Source organism: Scyliorhinus torazame, chromosome 1, assembly GCF_047496885.1.
Source record: "Scyliorhinus torazame isolate Kashiwa2021f chromosome 1, sScyTor2.1, whole genome shotgun sequence".
In the NCBI taxonomy this organism is placed as follows: domain Eukaryota; kingdom Metazoa; phylum Chordata; class Chondrichthyes; order Carcharhiniformes; family Scyliorhinidae; genus Scyliorhinus; species Scyliorhinus torazame.
In genome coordinates this window covers 56869047-56886775 of record NC_092707.1, presented here as the reverse complement: position 1 = coordinate 56886775, position 17729 = coordinate 56869047, and the positions used below count along the sequence as shown (strand labels likewise).

At 47.6% G+C, this 17729-nt stretch overlaps 1 protein-coding gene across 11 annotated transcripts in view; it reads left to right on the top strand.

The window, feature by feature from the left end:
- The window catches only part of LOC140408146 (lysine-specific demethylase 2B-like), a 402335-nt gene that overhangs the window by 355761 nt on the left and 28845 nt on the right, over nt 1-17729 (top strand). For all 11 annotated transcript variants that reach the window (XM_072495150.1, XM_072495146.1, XM_072495145.1 and 8 more), the window contains one exon: nt 1311-1349. In XM_072495150.1, coding sequence (XP_072351251.1) covers nt 1311-1349 — 39 coding nt within the window. The remainder of the gene's footprint in view (nt 1-1310; nt 1350-17729) is intronic.

The following is a 17729-nucleotide window of genomic DNA, read 5'->3' as shown; positions in this document are numbered from 1 at the left end:
TGGCAGTCTGCATTTTGGTCATGAATTTCAATGTAAATACAGAAAGACATTCTTCCCTTCACTGCTCTCCTTTCCATAACTGATCTCAACCCCTTTTTGGACCCAATTTATCCTGAGTTTTCTGTAAATCTCCACTACAGACTTTTAATTCAGCACTTCATTGTTTGTTTATTAATGTTTTAGTGAAGCATTCAAACTAATCTAAAGTGTGACTCGTTATATTGTACAGCATTGACAATATAGTCTGTTGACACATTATTCTGTGTCAATTTAATGCATGTTACAAGAAACAGTTGAGTAACGTATATATGCTAATTTGGGGAGGCATCAAAGCTGTAACTTAATTCTGTCCCCACCATGCTCGTCTAGGGATTAGACATTCTGATTTTTCTCTCCCTAGTTTGGCAGCACTGAACCAAATTATAATTTTTCTAATACTGCACCAGCTAACCCTGAAAGGACTGAAGATTGAACGTTGGACTTTATTGCTCTGTATGGCTCAGCTACTCACTTGCTAACCTTACTGAGCAATTAGGGGAAGACAAAAAATATTAATAGTGAGGGCAAGAGAAGTCCAATTGGTTTTGGAGTGTTCTTAATCATGATATTCAAAGTCAAGTCTTTATTAGTATTTATGCGTTCTGAGGAGGAACCACCCTCCCTACCTTTTTTTTTTAGAAATGCCCAATCTGCAACATGTGTTTTTTGACTTTTATTATGAACAATCAAAGCAGGGGCGGCACGGTGCACCATGGTTAGCACTGCTGCCTCACACCGCCAAGGACCCGGGTTTGATCCCGGCCCCAGGTCACTGTCTGTGTGGAGTTTGCACATTCTCCCTGTGTCTGCGTGGGTCTCACCCACACAACCCAAAAGATGTGCTTGGTAGTTGGAATGGCCATGTTAAATTGCCCCTTAATTGGGAAAAAAAGAATTGGGTACTCTAAATTTATAAAAAAATAAATAAACTAAGTAAAGCCGTGTACATTGTATTGATTGTGTTGCAATCTTTAAATTGTTATTTTACCAATTATTGAGTCAAATCTATAATTACCAATATTATAAAACCTATTATTAAGTAGTCTCCACAGACTATAATGAACAAGTGCTGACCATGTTGGCAGGGAAGCTGACTGACTGAAAGACTTTCACTCTGGACTTATGCAAATGATTGAATGGCTGACAGCTGAAACAAACTGACTGAAAGAACTTTGGTTCATATTTCCTGCCAAATAAATGATTATTCTGTGTAATAGAATCAGAATGACCCCTGCTGTGACACTGACTCAGTCCGCCTTATTTTGTTGCAGTTTAAGATTGGAAAGGAAGAGAAATTGCTGAGGAAAAAGGTATTTGTTTCATATTTTCAAAATGTTGACTGCTGCAATGTTTTCTTTCATCAAGTTCCAAAGCTTTTTAAAATAGGTTACTTTGTCTGAAACTTAACTCCCATGGCAATGCTCAGTGCTCATCTGGAGCTGGGAGTAAAGCTTTTGATGCTCATTGTAATGGATGAGAATCCGTACTGCATCCATTAAATTCACATGATTCTTCAGTATAAACTCAAATTCATCAAATCCTAAATGCCTACATATTCAATGCAAGCTTATTGCATTCCATATTTGCATTATGTACATGAGCTGGGACTTCAAATATACAAAATTTATAGCTTGATGTCTAATAACCATTCATTTAGAACTTAAAGCAGTTTGGAAATACATTGCATGCTTTATTTATTTCTGTTTGGTAACCTAGGTTGCTTCCCCACTATTGGAGCAATTTATCAGCGTATGCTTGGGTGCAAAACTGCAGAGCAAAGCATGGGAAATGAAGTGGGGCTGTTGCAAAATTATTTTCAAATAGTCAATAAATTTTAGATTTTGCAATAACTTTCAATGACTCGTGGGGCTAGGAAGAACCATGTGGATATGGTTTGAGTCTTGGGATGCGGTTAGTGTTTGAAAGAAATTATAGCTTCTAATGTCTCATAATACAAAGGCACGAGAATCATAGATTCCGTACAATGCAGAAGGAGGCCAATCGGCTCATTGAGCCTGCACTTACCCTTCGAAAGAGCACCCTGCCTGGCGCTGTGAGGCAGCAGTGCTGACCACTGTGCCATCATGCCATAAGTCACATGACTACTAGCCAATGAAAAGATACTACCAGGACTTATGGCGAACGATAGTTGTCACAAGGGGTCCATGTATCAATCTGGTCAATCGGGCCAAACATCAGATAAATCACTCAGTCTTAAGGAATGCCAACTTCCTTGAATCGCTTAATCTAAATGTGGTGGTATTGTAACTGTACTAGTAAACCAGAGACCCAGAGTAATGCTCTGGGGACCCAGGTTCAAATCCTGCCACTGCAGATGGTGAAATTTGAATTCAATAAAAAATTTGGAATTAAAAGTCTAATGATGATCATGAAACCATTGTCGCGAGGCCCCCAAGCGTGGAATCCTGGATCAGCGATATGGCAGGGTTCATTAAATTGGAGAGGGTGAAATTCGCCTTGAGAGGGTCGATACAAGGGTTCTTTAGGCGGTGGCAACCGTTCTTAGACTTTCTGGCAGAATGATAGACATTGGTCAATGGCAGCAGCAGCTCCGGGGGGGGTGTAACTTTATTTTTGTTTGTTATTTACACTGGAGGGTCTGAGGGGGTGTATACACCTGTTGTGTTAAGTCGGGGTGTTAATGTTAATTTATTATTTAGGTACAGGGGGGAGGGGTTTGGGGGGTTGCTTTTTTAGATTGTGTTTTGTACTTAACCCTGTTGGGTTCTTTTTTCTTTCTCATTTTGTTATTGATATTTTATGAAAGCCTTTAATAAAAAAAATTTTTTTTTTTTTAAATGAAACCATTGTCGATTGTGGTAAAAACCCATCTGGTTCACTAATGTCCTTTAGGGAAGGAAATCTGCCATCATTACCTGGTCTGGCCTATATGTGATACAGACCCACAGTAATGTGGTTGACTTTTAACTGCCCCCTCAAGGGCAATTAGGGATGGACAATAACTGCTAGCACATTGAACGTCCCATGAACGAATAAAAACAAAATTACAACTTAGATCCTTCTAACAGGGTTCAAGGTTGGGTTTGTTCGAGTGAAGAAGCTTCAGAGGGGATTCAATAGAAGTGTTCAAAGTTATGAATGCGTAGCTAGGGAGAAGCTCGTTCCACTGGATGAATCAAAGGAGACAGATTAAAGGAATTGGTAAAAGAAGCAGGGGGACATTAGCGTTTTTTAAATACTGAGAATTGTTGTAATTTGGAATGCAATGCCTGAAATAGTGGGGGAAACAGATTCAGTGGTAACTTTCAGAAGGAAGTTGGATATTGATGATGAGGGAGGAGCAGAGTGAGACAAATTGGATAGCTACTTCGATGAACTGGCCTAAGCATGACCAAAATCAAATGGCTTCCTTCTGTTCCATAAGATACTATGATGATTTTACGAGCTATTTATTTTATACCCTTCAACACAAGTGAATAAAACTTGTTAAATGTGATGCTGTTCAATGTGATTGAAAGTTTCCAGTACTGAGGGAGTGCTGCACTGTCAGAGGGTCAGTACGTGTGGCTCTGGCCCCACCACCGGGGCAAGGACCACGTTGAGTAACCGCCTTACATTAGAAGACAGCTTCTTGCGCTTTACAAAACCCGTCTGGTCCTCACAACTTCCGGGAGGCATGGCTTCAACCTTGACACCAAAACCCTAGCTGGATTTATAGAGAAATAGGCCGATATGACCTACACTCCATGGGTCCCTTATTCTTTAGAGGGAGGGAGATAGAAGCCTGTCCCAACGGTTTCGGAGGGGAATCACTTGACAATGAATCATTATACATCCCCAGCATCAATGGGGCCAGATCATCCACAAACCTCTTATAAAATTCTACCGAGAGCCCAAGTAGCCCCGTCACCTTCCCAGACTGCATCTTCCCCAAAGCCGTGCCCACCTCCTCCAACGCCAATTCTTCCCGCAACTCCTCCGCTACCTGAGGAAACGTCAACCCATCTCCTGCTCGTCCTTCTGCGGCTTCGAATTATAAAGCCGCTCGTAGAAGGTCCGAGTCTCTCCATTAATCTTCGAACATCAATTCTATCTCTCTTCTTCCCCCCCCCCCCCCCCCCCTCCCCCAAAGGGGGGCAACCACATCTCCACAATCTCCATAGCTGCTTCTTGCCACCTTAACATTTGAGTAAACAGGTGATTTGCCTTCTCCCTGTACTCATTAACCACTTCCTTTACCCAATGCGACTGATGCACCATCTCGCTCGTGGACAACAGGTCAAACTGCATTTGCAGCTTATTCCTGCGTGTCCAAAGCTCTGACACAGGAACATTTGCATACTGCCTATCCATCACCAAGATCTCATCAACTCCTGGCACTCCTGCCTTATCTCCCTATCCCGCCTCGTACAAAATGACCTACCCCGATCACCACTTTTAACGCTCCCACATCTCCCTGCTTTCATTCCATGTCACGTAGTCCCATACTGTACAGAACCCAAGGTCAGCCAGCAAACCCACATCCAACTGCCACCCCGTACACAGCGCCCGACCTGTCTTCAGTTTGAAATCCACCCAATGCGGTGCATGGTCCGAAATGACCATGGCCGAATACCCAGCACCTTTTATCCCAGGGAGCAAAGTCTTACCCAACACAAAGAAGTCAATCCTTGAGTGCATCTTATATGCCAGGGAGAAAAACAAAAACTCGGGTTCACAAACCACCAGGGCTCCACCCCTCCTGCCTCCTCTTTGGATGCCACCAACACCTGTGCCATCCCTGAAAGAGAACACGACTTTGGCCTGGAGCGGTCCAAATTTGGATCTAACCCACAGTTAAAATCCCCCCCCTAAAATCAGCTGAATGACAGCCAAAAGTCCATCCATGAACTTAACCGTGTCCCAATTTGGAGCATTCACGTTCACTAACACCACTGCCTTGCCCTCCAGTGTGACTATAACCATCACATAGCGACCACCCCTGGTCTGCCACTATCGTTCCCGCCTAAAACCGAATCCTCTTACTCACCAGAATTGTCACCACCATGACCTACTGTTAAACCCTGATTGACCCTGGCTCACCCACTCCTTCTGCAACCTGATCTGGTCCCGCACCGGAAGGTGTCTCCTGCTGGAATACCACATTGGCTTCCAAGCCTTTCAAATGCGGGGAAAAAAAACCTTGCCCTCTTTACTGGCGCTCCGCACATTCCAGGTGATTAACCTTGTCGGGGTTCTCTCACCCACCCACCCCCTTGAGTCAATCATCAGCACCGTGTTTTAAAAAAAATATTTTTCTTCCATTTTTAATATTTTAACTATACAACACAACAAAGTAAAACAACAACACTATAAAACCCCCAAACACCCACCCCCTCACCCCCCTCAGCAGCTGCGGTAAGTGTAATATAAACAGACTCCATCTATTATGGGGTTCTCTCTTCCCCCCCCCCCGCTCCCGCAAAATGAATCATCTTCAAGTACAGGAACTCCATCAAGTCTCTCAGCCATACTGAGGCACAGGGCGGCGAGACTGACCTCCACACAAACGGGACCCATCCACGAGCAATCAACGAGGCGAACGCCAAAGCATCTGCCCCTGCTCCCTTCTGCGGGTCCAGCAAGTCCGACATCCCAAATATGGCTCCCAGGGTCTGGGCTAAATATCCACAGGCAAGATCTCAGAAAAACTGAAAAATTAACTCTAGAATTTCTCCAACTTTGGGCAGGACCAGAACATATGTACATGATTAGCCGGACCCCTCACACACCAACCCTGAAATTGCCTCCATATCTTCAACTTTCCTGGAGATTAATCATTTAAAATTTCTCCCCAAATTTGGGTGAAAAGGACCAAAAACCGAAAGCGCTAGGAGGAGCCACCCAACGTGCAACCTCCACCTACATGTTGCAACCGGGAATCATCAGCACTGTGTTTTATCCTTCCTGCCCAAATTCCTGGATCCCAGGCCTGCCCAAGGTGGCCACCGCCCCATCCCTAAGGAAAAAAATCTTGGACGCTGTTAACATCTCTCGCCCCCCTCCCCCGATTTCCCCATCACTCAACAGAAAACTAGGCCTCTTGTAACTAGGTCCAACAGATTGCAGCCTCTCTTCTGCTCTTTCTCCCCCCCCCCCCCCACACACACACACACACACTTGCTAGCCTCCTCTCTTCTCACCGCTAACAAAGTGGCCCCACAGCCAAGGCCCTCTACTAATATCCCCTCAGAAACAACAACTGCCGCCATCCCTTCTGGTCCACGCTCCCCACCAACACGTCCAAACCCCACCATCATTAACAAGCCTCTTTCCCCTCCAAAATACACAGGACTCACCCGCTTATCTTTATTCCCCCCACTCTCTCTCCCCCCCCCAAACGAGACCAAAAATACATAGCCCACAAAGGCATAAGTAAAGAACACAGGCATCACCTTGTCATACCCAGAGTCCCAGACAGTCCATCTCACAGTGGCCCCAACCTCATTTCTCTGATGAAGACCTCTGCCTGCTCCAGCATTTTGAAGAAGTGATCCTTTGAGTCCATGGTGACCTGCAACCTCGCCAGATACACCACCCCAAATTGCACGCCCTTGCTCTAGAAAACAGCTTTCGCCCTTTTGAAAGCCACCCGCCTCTTTGCCAGCTCAGTCCCAATGTCCTGGTATATCCGCACTGAGTGCCCATCCCAATCGATATTGCGAATCTTCTTCGCCCGCTCCAAGACCTGCTCCTTCCTTTGGTAATTATGGAAGCAGATAATTTGTCCCTCACTGCGGCTCATTCAACCTTGATTTTTGCTTGAGCGCCCGGTGAGGGGAGAACACCTCATCCCCGCCAACCAACTGAGAAGGCTTCGAGCACTCCAATCCCTCTGGCAGCCCCACCAACTTGAGCTTTAACTGCCTTGGCGTGTTCTCCAGACCTTCCACCTTCAGCCTCAGGCCTTTTTTGCTGTCCTCCACCATCGCAATCTGAGCCTCCAACAAGGCAAGTCGATCCTCGTGCTGCGACAGGGCCTCCTCCACACCCTTCAAAGTCTCACCCTGCACTTAACCTCCTTTGAGGTCTTCACCACCTGCACCCGAATCGGGACGAGTGCCTCCTCGATAGTGACTCTGAAAGAATCTCTTATTTCCTTGCTCTGCCATACTAATTTGTGATCTATTGCTGGAATTCTCCATCTCCTGCGCCATCACTTCAACCAACATGTCTAAAGTGATGAGCGTGGAAGCCATCTTCCCGCGTTCACCTTCCTTCCTTCAGCGGGCTACCCACCTGAGCTTTCTTCAAGTTGGGCTTCTTTGTCGACGATTTTGACATGACTCCGTCCAGCAGCAGTTCCCTAAGCCCACAGCAGGTGAGTGGCATCGAACTCCCCCGAAAATACGGGTAAAAGGGAACAAATGCAAAGACCCAGCCGGGAGCCTCTTTTCATGTGTCTTTCATTTTTTTTCATAGAATTTACAGTGCAGAAGGAGGCCAGTCGGCCCATCGAGTCTGCACCAGCTCTTGGAAAGAGCACCCTACCCAAATCCACACCTCCACCCAATCCCCGTAACCCAGTAACCCCACCCAGCACTAAAGGCAATTTTGGACACTAAGGGCAATTTAACTTGGCCAATCCACCTAACCTGCACATCTTTGGACTGTGGGAGGAAACCGGAACACCCCGAGGTAACCCACCCACACACGCGGAGAACGTGCAGACTCCACACAGACAGTGCCCCAGCGGGGAATCGAACCTGGAACCCTGGAGCTGTGAAGCAATTGTGCTAACCACCATGCTACCGTGCTCTTACATGAAGTCATTGGAGGAGTTTACAGATTTTTACACCAATTCTTTTCCTGTTTAGGAGGAATTGCGTAGAGAGCTAAATACAGCTTTCAAGCTAAATTGTCTTTTCTTTTAATCGGTCATGGGGTACGGGCAGCATCAAGATAGCATTTATTGCCGATCCTTCGTTTCTCTGAGAAGCACAGTGTTCTCGTGTAGGCCGTGTGACAGGTTCCTTTTCTTGAAGGACGTGAATGGATGTTTTTTTAACAACTGTCTAGTGGCTCTCTTGTCACTTTTTCCTGGTACTATCCTCTGTATTGTCAGATTTGCTGAATTCAATTTCATACTTTCCCCATGGTGGGATTTGAACTCATGACTTGAATTCACGGCCATAGCCACTAGGTTAGAGCGACCTACGTTTTGTGGACTTGTAAGCCGGTACCTAACTGCACGATATGTTATAAGATTAACAATTTCAAGGTATTATTAATCATTCAGGATGTCTACCTACTTTTTTAACCTTGTTCGGAGGCGGTTAAGGGTAAAATACCAGGGAAGATATAAAATAGAATCATCAAAAGCTTTTGCAATTATTTTTATTTGACAAAATCTGCAAATATTTTTGAAATATAATGTTTTTGGCTGTCCCCCTCACTGCCCTGTGCTTCTCTGGATGTTTCTGTAGCTCACACTAGGTCATGACGTTCTTGTAATCTTTTGTTTTGAATTTTGAGTGACCAAGGCACCCTGCTGTTTTTCGGCAAGTTCCTGTGTGTGCTGCTTCAGGCACAGCAGGGCTGAGGAATCGTCTTTTTATTTGCGAGTTTGAATATTAAGATTATTTGAACCAAATGCGGTTCGTGAGTTAATAAAATGTACAGCACAATGCAACTAATTACTCATTGAAAATATCCTTTGAGTAAACTTTTAATTAACGCGTCTGCGGTGTTTCACTGTTTATCTGACCATGTTCAGCTGCTATTCAGCATGGCTTTATGCTTCTGGACCAATTTCTTATTGATTGTCCCATGGTAGATTATAAATCTCACAGCAAGTGACAAGAATTCAGTGATTGTTCATCAATTGTATCTTTGCACAATTTATCTTTTTCCAGATAGCAGGAGATTAAACACCAAAGTCTGTTGCCTTGCTGCATTGAATTTCCCTTCAGGCTGTTATGTTAGGTGATCGTTTGGAAATAGTTGCTTTATGTGCTGTATCTTTAGTTCATGATTCATAGTAACAATTAATTTCATATCATGACTTGGAGGAGAAGAGAAAGTATGCATCCAGTCAGATTGTACATTTAATTCTCTACAGTAATTCTGTTAGCAAATCACCTCGGGTATGCTATTACTAGTTGCTAGGCTTCAAGTAACAGAATCGTATTGGACCAAGCATTGTGGGCTCTTAGAGGCACACTGAGTGAGAAGGGTGAAGGTTCAGATCCCACACCAAGACTTTAGAACATAGAACATAGAAAATACAGCACAGAATAGTGCCGAACTTTTGTCCTAGATTAAGAACAAATTAATCTACACCCCATCATTTTTTTTTTTTTAATTGTTTCTATTAAAGCATTTTTCAAACCAATTTTTACAGAACTAATAACAGAAAAATAAATGAAAAATATTTAACAAAACTAGGTGGCTGTTATCATTATACAAAAAGAAAATATACATTAAATAGACAGTTCCCCCACTTGAGCCCCCTCCCCGACCCCCCATCCCCTCTGATTGCTGCTGCTGACATTTTACCGCTCCCCTAGAAAGTCAAGGAAAGGTTGCCACTGCCGGGAGAACCCCAGCAAGGACCCTCTCAAGGCAAACTTTATATGCTCCAGGCTGAGGAACACAGCCATGTCACTAACCCAGGTCTCCACACTCTGGGGTTTCAAGTCTCTCCACATTAACAAGATCCGTCTCCGGGCTACCAGGGAGGCAAAGGCCAAAACCTCGGCCTCTTTCACTTCCTGCACTCCCGGATCCTCCGACACCCCAAATATCGCTATTGTTGGACTCGCCATCACCCGGGTGTCCAGAATCCTGGACATAGCCCTCGCAAAGCCCTGCCAGAATTCTTTGAGCGCCGGGCATGCCCAGAACATATGGACATGGTTCGTCGGACTCCCTGAACAGCTCGCACAGCTGTCCTCCACCCCAAAGAACTTGCTCATTCTCGCTGTCGTCATGTGTGCCCAATGTACCACCTTAAACTGAATTAAGCTGAGCCTGGCACATGATGAGGAAGAATTCACCCTGCCCAGGGCATCAGCCCACAGGCCCTCATCCAGCTCCTCCTCTCACTTGCCCTTCAGTTCCTCCACTGGGGCTTCCTCCACCTCCTGCAGCTCTTGGTAGATGTCCGACACCTTCCCCTCTCCTACCCAGATGCCAGAGACCACCCTGTCCTGTATCCTTCGAGGGGGTAGCAACGGAAATATCCCCACCTGTTTTTTGAAAAGTCGCGGACTTGGAGGTCTGAAGGCATTTCCCAGGGGTAGGCTGAACTTCTCCTCCAGTGCCTTCAAGCTAGGGAAAGTCCCATCTATAAACAGGTCTCCCATCCTTCTAATGCCTGCCCTATGCCAGCCTTGAAACGCTCCGTCTATCTTGCCCAGAGCAAATCTATGGTTGTTCCGTATCGGGGTCCAAACTGAGGCCCCCTCCTCCTTCCTGTGCCTTCTCCACTGACCCAAGACCCTCAGTGCCGCAGTCATCACCGGGCTTGTGGTGTATCGTGCCGGCGAGAACGACAGCGGTGCCGTTACTAGTGCCCCTAGGCTAGTGCCTTTGCATGACGCCGCCTCTAGCCGCCCACTCTTCCATTACCCATTTCCTAATCATGGCCACATTAGCCACCCAATAGTAGCTACAGAAGTTCGGCAGTGCCAAACCCCCGCCCCCTCCAAAAACAGTCTTTTAACTCGCGGGGTCTTGTTTGCCCACACTAATCCTGTGATAATCCTGTTCACCCGCTTGAAGAAGGATTTGGGGATGAAGATGGGAAGGCACTGAAAAACGAACAGGAACCTGGGGAGAAACGTCATCTTCACAATCTGCACCCTTCCCGCCAGGGAAAGTGGGAGCATGTCCCACCTTTTAAAGTCTCCCTCCATCTGCTCTACAAGCCGAGATAGATTGAGCCTGTGTAGGGAATCCCAGTTCCTAGCCACCTGTATATCTAGGTAACGAAAGCTTCTCTCCACCATCTTGAGCGGGAGCCCCCCAGTCTCTTCTTCTGACCCCTAGCATGGATTACAAACAGCTCACTTTTCTCCATGTTCAACTTGTACCCCGAGAAACTCCCAAAGTCCCTTAGGATCCGCATGACCTCCCCCATCCCATCTAGCGGGTCCAAAATATACAATAGCAGGTCGTCTGCGTAGAGGGAAATCCGGTGCTCCCCCCCCCCCCCCCCCCCCCCCCCCCCCGGACCAGCCCCCTCCAGTTCCTTGAAGTCCTCAGCGCTATGGCCAACGGCTCAATTGCCAGGGCAAACAGTAGCGGGGACAGGGGGCACCCCTGCCTCATCCCTCATGCAGTCTAAAATACTCCGACCTCAGCCTGTTCGTGGATACACTTCCTACGGGGGCCTGATACAGTAGCTTGACCCACCCAAATCCAAACCTACCTAACACTTCCCACAGGTACTCCCATTCCACCCTGTCAAAGGCTTTCTCTGCATCCATTGCAGCCACTATTTCTGCGTCCCATCTTTCTGAGGGCATCATAATAATATTCAGGAGCCTCCTCACATTTGTGTTCAATTGCCTGCCCTTGACGAAACCTGTCTGGTCCTCCTCAATCACTCTCGGGACGCAGTCCTTTATTCTGGTAGCCAAAGTTTTTGCCAGCAGTTTGGCATCCACATTCAGGAGCAATATCGGCCTGTCGGACCCACATTGAAGCAGATCCTTCTCCCTCTTCAAAATGAGCGAGATCAATGCCTGCGACATCGTCGGGGGGGGTGGGGTGAGGGTTCCTCTCTCCTTTGCCTCGTTAAAGGTTCTTAGCAGGAGTGGGCTCAGTTGCTCCAAGAATTTCTTATTAAATTCTACAGGGAAGCCGTCCGGATCCGGGGCCTTGCCCGACTGCATACTTGCTAGGCCCTTGACTATCTCCTCCAACTCAATCGGGGCCCCCAGTCCCTCCACCAGATCTTCGTCCACCCTTAGGAACCTCAATTGATCCATAAATTGCTTCATCCCTTCCCCTCCCCTCAGGGGTTCTGACTCATCCAGTTTACAATAAAACTCCTTGAAGACTTCATTGATCTTCTCTGGGCCCAAGACCGTATTACTTTCCTTATCTCACACTCCCCCAATCTCTTCAGCCGCCTCTCTCCTGCGAAGCTGCTGCGCCAGCATCCTACTTGCTTTCTGCCCATACTCGTAGACTGCCCCTTTCACCTTCCTCAGCTGTGCCTCCGCCTTCTCAGTGGTCAGCAAATCGAACTCCGCCTGCAATCTCCGGCGCTCCTTTAGCAGCCCCTCTTCGGGGGTCTCCGTGTACTTCCTGTCTACTCTAAGTATCTCTCCCACCAGCCGCTCCCTCTTCTCTCTGTGGGACCTAATAGAAAGTTAACTCCCCTCTGATAACCACCTTCCTCGCCTCCCAAACTGTTGTTGCTGTTACCTCCCCTGTGTCATTTGTTATCACATAGTTCTCAATGCTCCTCTTTATCCGCCCACACACCCCTTCATCTGCCAGCAGCCCCACAGCCAGTCTCTAGAGAGGGCGCTGCCCTCGCTCCGCCCCCAGTCGCAAGTCCACCCAGTGCGGGGCATGGTCCGAGACCACAATGGCCGAATACTCGACCCCTTCCACCCTCTGGATTAACGCCCTGCTCAACACAAAAAAGTCAATCCGCGAGTAGACCTTGTGGACCTGGGAGAAAAAGGAGAGCTCCTTCGCCCTTGGCCATGCGAATCTCCATGGGTCCACGCACCCCCCCCCCCCCCCCATCTGATCCATGAACTCCCACAGGGCCCTGGCCGCCGCCGGTCTCTTTCCCGACCTGGACTTAGACCGGTCCAGTGCCGGATCCAGGACAGTGTTAAAGTCTTCTCCCGCGCGCGCCCCGCCCCCCCCCCCCCCCCATGATCAAGTTACTTGACTCCAAGTCTGGGATTTTACCCAATATGCGCCTCATGAATTCCACGTCATCACAGTTCGGGGCATACACGTTCACTAACACCACCCGGGCCCCCTGCAGCTTGCCACTCACCATAATGTACCTGCCCCCCTTGTCCGCCACAATGCTCCCTGGTTCAAATGCCACCTGTTTACTAACCAGAATTGCCACCCCCTCTGGTCTTTGAGTCTAGCCCCGAATGGAACACCTGGCCCACTCCTCCTTAACCTCTTGTGGTCAGCGAGTTTTAAGTGTGTCTCCTGTAGCATGGCCACGTCTGCCTTTAATCCCTTTAAATGCGAGAACACGTGGGCCCTCTTGACCGGCCCGTTCAGATCCCTCACATTCCACGTGATCAGCATGGATGGAGGGTTGACTCCCTGCCGACTAGCCATCTCCCTTCTTCGGCCAGCCCCGTGCCTGCGCCCCACCCCGCTCGCTCCAGCCCACCCGCCGGAGGCTCCCCATCCCGACTCTCCATCCGTCCCCAACAGTTGGCTCCCCTTCAGTCAGCAAAGCAGCGCCCCATCCCGCAACCGCCCAATCCCAACCCCAACCCCCCGTACACCACATCATTCTACCGTAATCCATATACCTATCCAATAGCCACTTGAAGGTCCCTAATGTTTCCGACTCAACTACTTCCACAAGCAGTGCATTCCATGCCCCCACTACTCTCTGGGTAAAGAACCTACCTCTGACATCCCCCCTATATCTTCCACCATTCACCTTAAATTTATGTCCCCTTGTAATGGTTTGTTCTACCCGGGGGAAAAAGTCTCTGGCTGTCTACCCTATCTAGTCCCCTGATCATCTTATAAACCTCTATCAAGTCTCCCCTCATCCTTCTCCGTTCTAATGAGAAAAGGCCTAGCAACCTCAACCTTTCCTCGTAAGACCTACTCTCCATTCCAGGCAACATCCTGGTAAATCTCCTTTGCACCTTTTCCAAAGCTTCCACATCCTTCCTAAAATGAGGCGACCAGAACTGCACACACTACTCCAAATGTGCTGTACCAAGGTTTTGTACAGCTGCATCATCACCTCACGGCTCTTAAATTCAATCCCTCTGTTAATGAACGCTAGCACACCATGGGCCTTCTTCACAGCTCTATCCACTTGAGTAACAACTTTCAAAGATCTATGAACATAGACCCCAAGATCTCTCTGCTCCTCCACATTGCCAAGAGCCCTACCGTTAATCCTGTATTCCGCATTCATATTTGTTCTTCCAAAATGGACAACCTCCCACTTTTCAGGGTTAAACTCCATCTGCCACTTCTCAGCCCAGCTCTGCATCCTATCTATGTCTCTTTGCAGCTGACAACAGCCCTCCTTACTATCCACAACTCCACCAATCTTCATATCATCTGCAAATTTACTGACCCACCCTTCAACACCCTCATCCAAGTCATTAATGAAAATCACAAACATGCAGAGGACCCAGAACTGATCCCTGCGGTACACCACTGGTAACTGGGCTCCAGGCTGAATATTTTCCATCCACCACCACTCTCTGACTTCTATCGGTTAGCCAGTTCGTTATCCAATTGGCCAAATTTCCCACTATCCCATGCCTCCTTACTTTCTGCCTACCATGGGGAACCTTATCAAATGCCTTACTAAAATCCATGTACAGTACATCCACTGCTTTACCTTCATCCACCTGCTTGGTCACCACCTCAAAGAATTCAATAAGACTTGTGAGGCAAGACCTACCCCTCACAAATCCGTGCTGACTATCCCTAATCAAGCAGTGTCTTTCCAGATGCTCAGAAATCCTATCCCTCAGTACCCTGTCCATTACTTTGCCGACCACCAAAGTAAGACTAACTGGCCTGTAATTCCCAGGGTTATCCCTAGTCCCTTTTTTGAACAGGGGCACGACATTCACCACTCTCCAATCCCCTGGTACCACCCCTGTTGACAGTGAGGACGAAAAGATCATTGTCAACGGCTCTGCAATTTCATCTCTTGCTTCCCATAGAATCCTTGGATATATCCTGTCAGGCCCGGGGGACTTGTCTATCCTCAAGTTTTTCAAAATGTCCAACACATCTTCCTTCCTAACGAGTATCTTCTCTAGCTTACCAGTCTGTTTCACACTGTCCTCTCCAACAATATGGCCCCTCTCATTCGTAAATGCTAAAGAAAAGTACTCGTTCAAGACCACTCCTATCTCTTCAGACTCAATACACAATCTCCCGCTACTGTACTTGATCGGACCTACCCTCGCTCTCGTCATTCTCATATTTCTCACATATGTGTAAAAGGCCTTGGGGTTTTCCTTGATCCTACCCGCCAAAGATTTTTCATGCCCTCTCTTAGCTCTCCTAATATCTTTCTTCAGTTCCCTCCTGGCTATCTTGTATCCCTCCAGCTCACATCTGAACCTTGTTTCCTCAGCCTTACATAAGTCTCCTTTCTATTAACAAGACATTCAACCTCTCTTGTCAACCATGGTTCCCTCACTCTACCATCCCTTCCGTGCCTGACAGGGACATACATATCAAGGACACGTAGTATCTGTTCCTTGAACAAGTACCACATTTCAATTGTGTCCTTCCCTGACAGCCTATGTTCCCAACTTATGTACTTCAGTTCTTGTCAGACAGCATTGTATTTATCCTTCCCCCAATTGTAAAACTTGGCCTGTTGCACACACCTATCCCACTCCATTACTAAAGTGAAAGTCACAGAATTGTGGTCACTATCTCCAAAATGCTCCCCTACTAACAAATCTATCACTTGTCCTGGTTCATTACCAAGTACCAATCCAATATTGCCCCTCCTCTGGTCGGACAATCTACATACTGTGTTAGAAAAGATTGCTGGACACACTGCACAAACACCACCCCATCCAAACTATTTGAACTAAAGAGTTTCCACTCAATATTTGGGAAGTTGAAGTCACTCATGACTACTACCCTGTGACTTCTGCACCTTTTCAAAATCTGTTTCCCAATCGGTTCCTCCACATCTTTCTGCTATTGGGGGGCCTATAGAAAACTCCCAACAAGGTGACTGCTCCTTTCCTATTTCTGACTTCAACCCATACTACCTCATTAGGCAGATCCTCCTCGAACTGCCTTTCTGCAGCTGTTATACTATTTCTAATTAACAATGCCACCCCCCCCCCCCCCCCCCCCCCACCCCCCCACCTCTTTTACCACCCTCCCGAATCTTATTGAAACATCTATAACCAGGAACCTTCAACAACCATTTCTGCTCCTCTTCTATCCAAGTTCCCGTGATGGCCACCACATCGTAGTCCCAAGTACCGATCCATGCCTTAAGTTCACCCACCTTATTCCTGACGCTTCTTGCGTTGAAGTATACACACTTCAACCCATCTCCGTGCCTGCAAGTACTCTCCTTTGACAGTGTTCCCTTCCCCACTGCCTCACTACACGCTTTGGCGTCCTGAACATCGACCACCTTAGTTGCTGGACTACAAATCCGGTTCCCATTCCCCTGCCAAATTACATTAAACCCTCCCGAAGAGTACTAGAAAACCTCCCTCCCAGGATATTGGTGCCCTTCTGGTCCAGATGCAACCCGTCCTGCTTGTACAGGTCCCACCTTCCCCAGAATGTGCTCTAATTATCCAAATACCTGAAGCCCTCTCTCCTACACCATTCCTGCAGCCACGTGTTCAACTGCACTCTCTCCCTATTCCTAGCCTCGCTATCACGTGGCACCGGCAACAAACCAGAGATGACAACTCTGTCTATCCAGGCTTTTAACTTCCAGCCTAACTCCCTAAACTTGTTTATTACATCCACACCCCTTTTTCTATCTACGTCGTTGGTGCCAATGTGCACCACAACTTCTGGCTGCTCCCCCTCCCCCTTTAGGATCCTGAAGACACGATCCGAGACGTCATGGACCCTGGCACCCGGGAGGCAACAAACCATCCGAGAGTCTCGCCCGTGCCCACAGAACCGTCTGTCTGTACCTCTGACTATCGAGTCCCCTATAACTGGTGCTCTCCTTATTTCCCCCCTTCCATTCTGAGCCCCAGAGCCGGACCTCGTGCCAGAGACCCGGTCACTGCAGCCTACCCATGCTAGGTAATTCCCCCAACAGTATCCAAAGCGGTATACTTATTGTTGAGAGGAACAACCACAGGGGATCCCTTCACTGACTGCTTCCTCCTCTTCCCACCTCTAACTGTTACCCAGCTACCTTTGTTCTCAGCTGTAACTATGTCCCTGCAGCTTCTATCTATCACCCCCTCAGCTTCCCGAATGATCCTCAGTTCATCCAGCTCCAGTTCCCTAACACGGTCTGTGAGGAGCTGGAGATGGCTGCACTTCCCGCAGGTGAAGTCAGCAAGGACACCGGTGGTCTCCCTTACCTCGAACATTCTGCAGGAGGAACATTCCACTGCCCGAGCTGCCATCACCTCTACTTAGTCTCCCAGTAAAAAAAGAAAGAAAAAAAAAGTAAATAGCTTACCTGCTCACAGCACTGAGTCTTTTTTTTTAAGTTGGAGGAGGAGGGAGGGTGGGAGACACTACACGTGTAGTGTCTCGGGTTTCCTCACTGTTCAGATTTATTGGGTAATACAAAACTTCCCAGGTCTCCCCACGGCCGACTTTCGGTTTCGGAGAAAAAAAAAGCTCCGAAAAAGTAAGTTTAAAAATCAAAAACTCAGCTTACCTTGCAGCTCTCCCCTCCAAAAACCGCTCCCCTCTCTGCCCGCTCCGCTGGAAGAATGAGCATGAAAATCAAATTTGACACTTTGGTGTAGTGGACTGTCTGTGTGGAGTCTGCACATTCTCCCCGT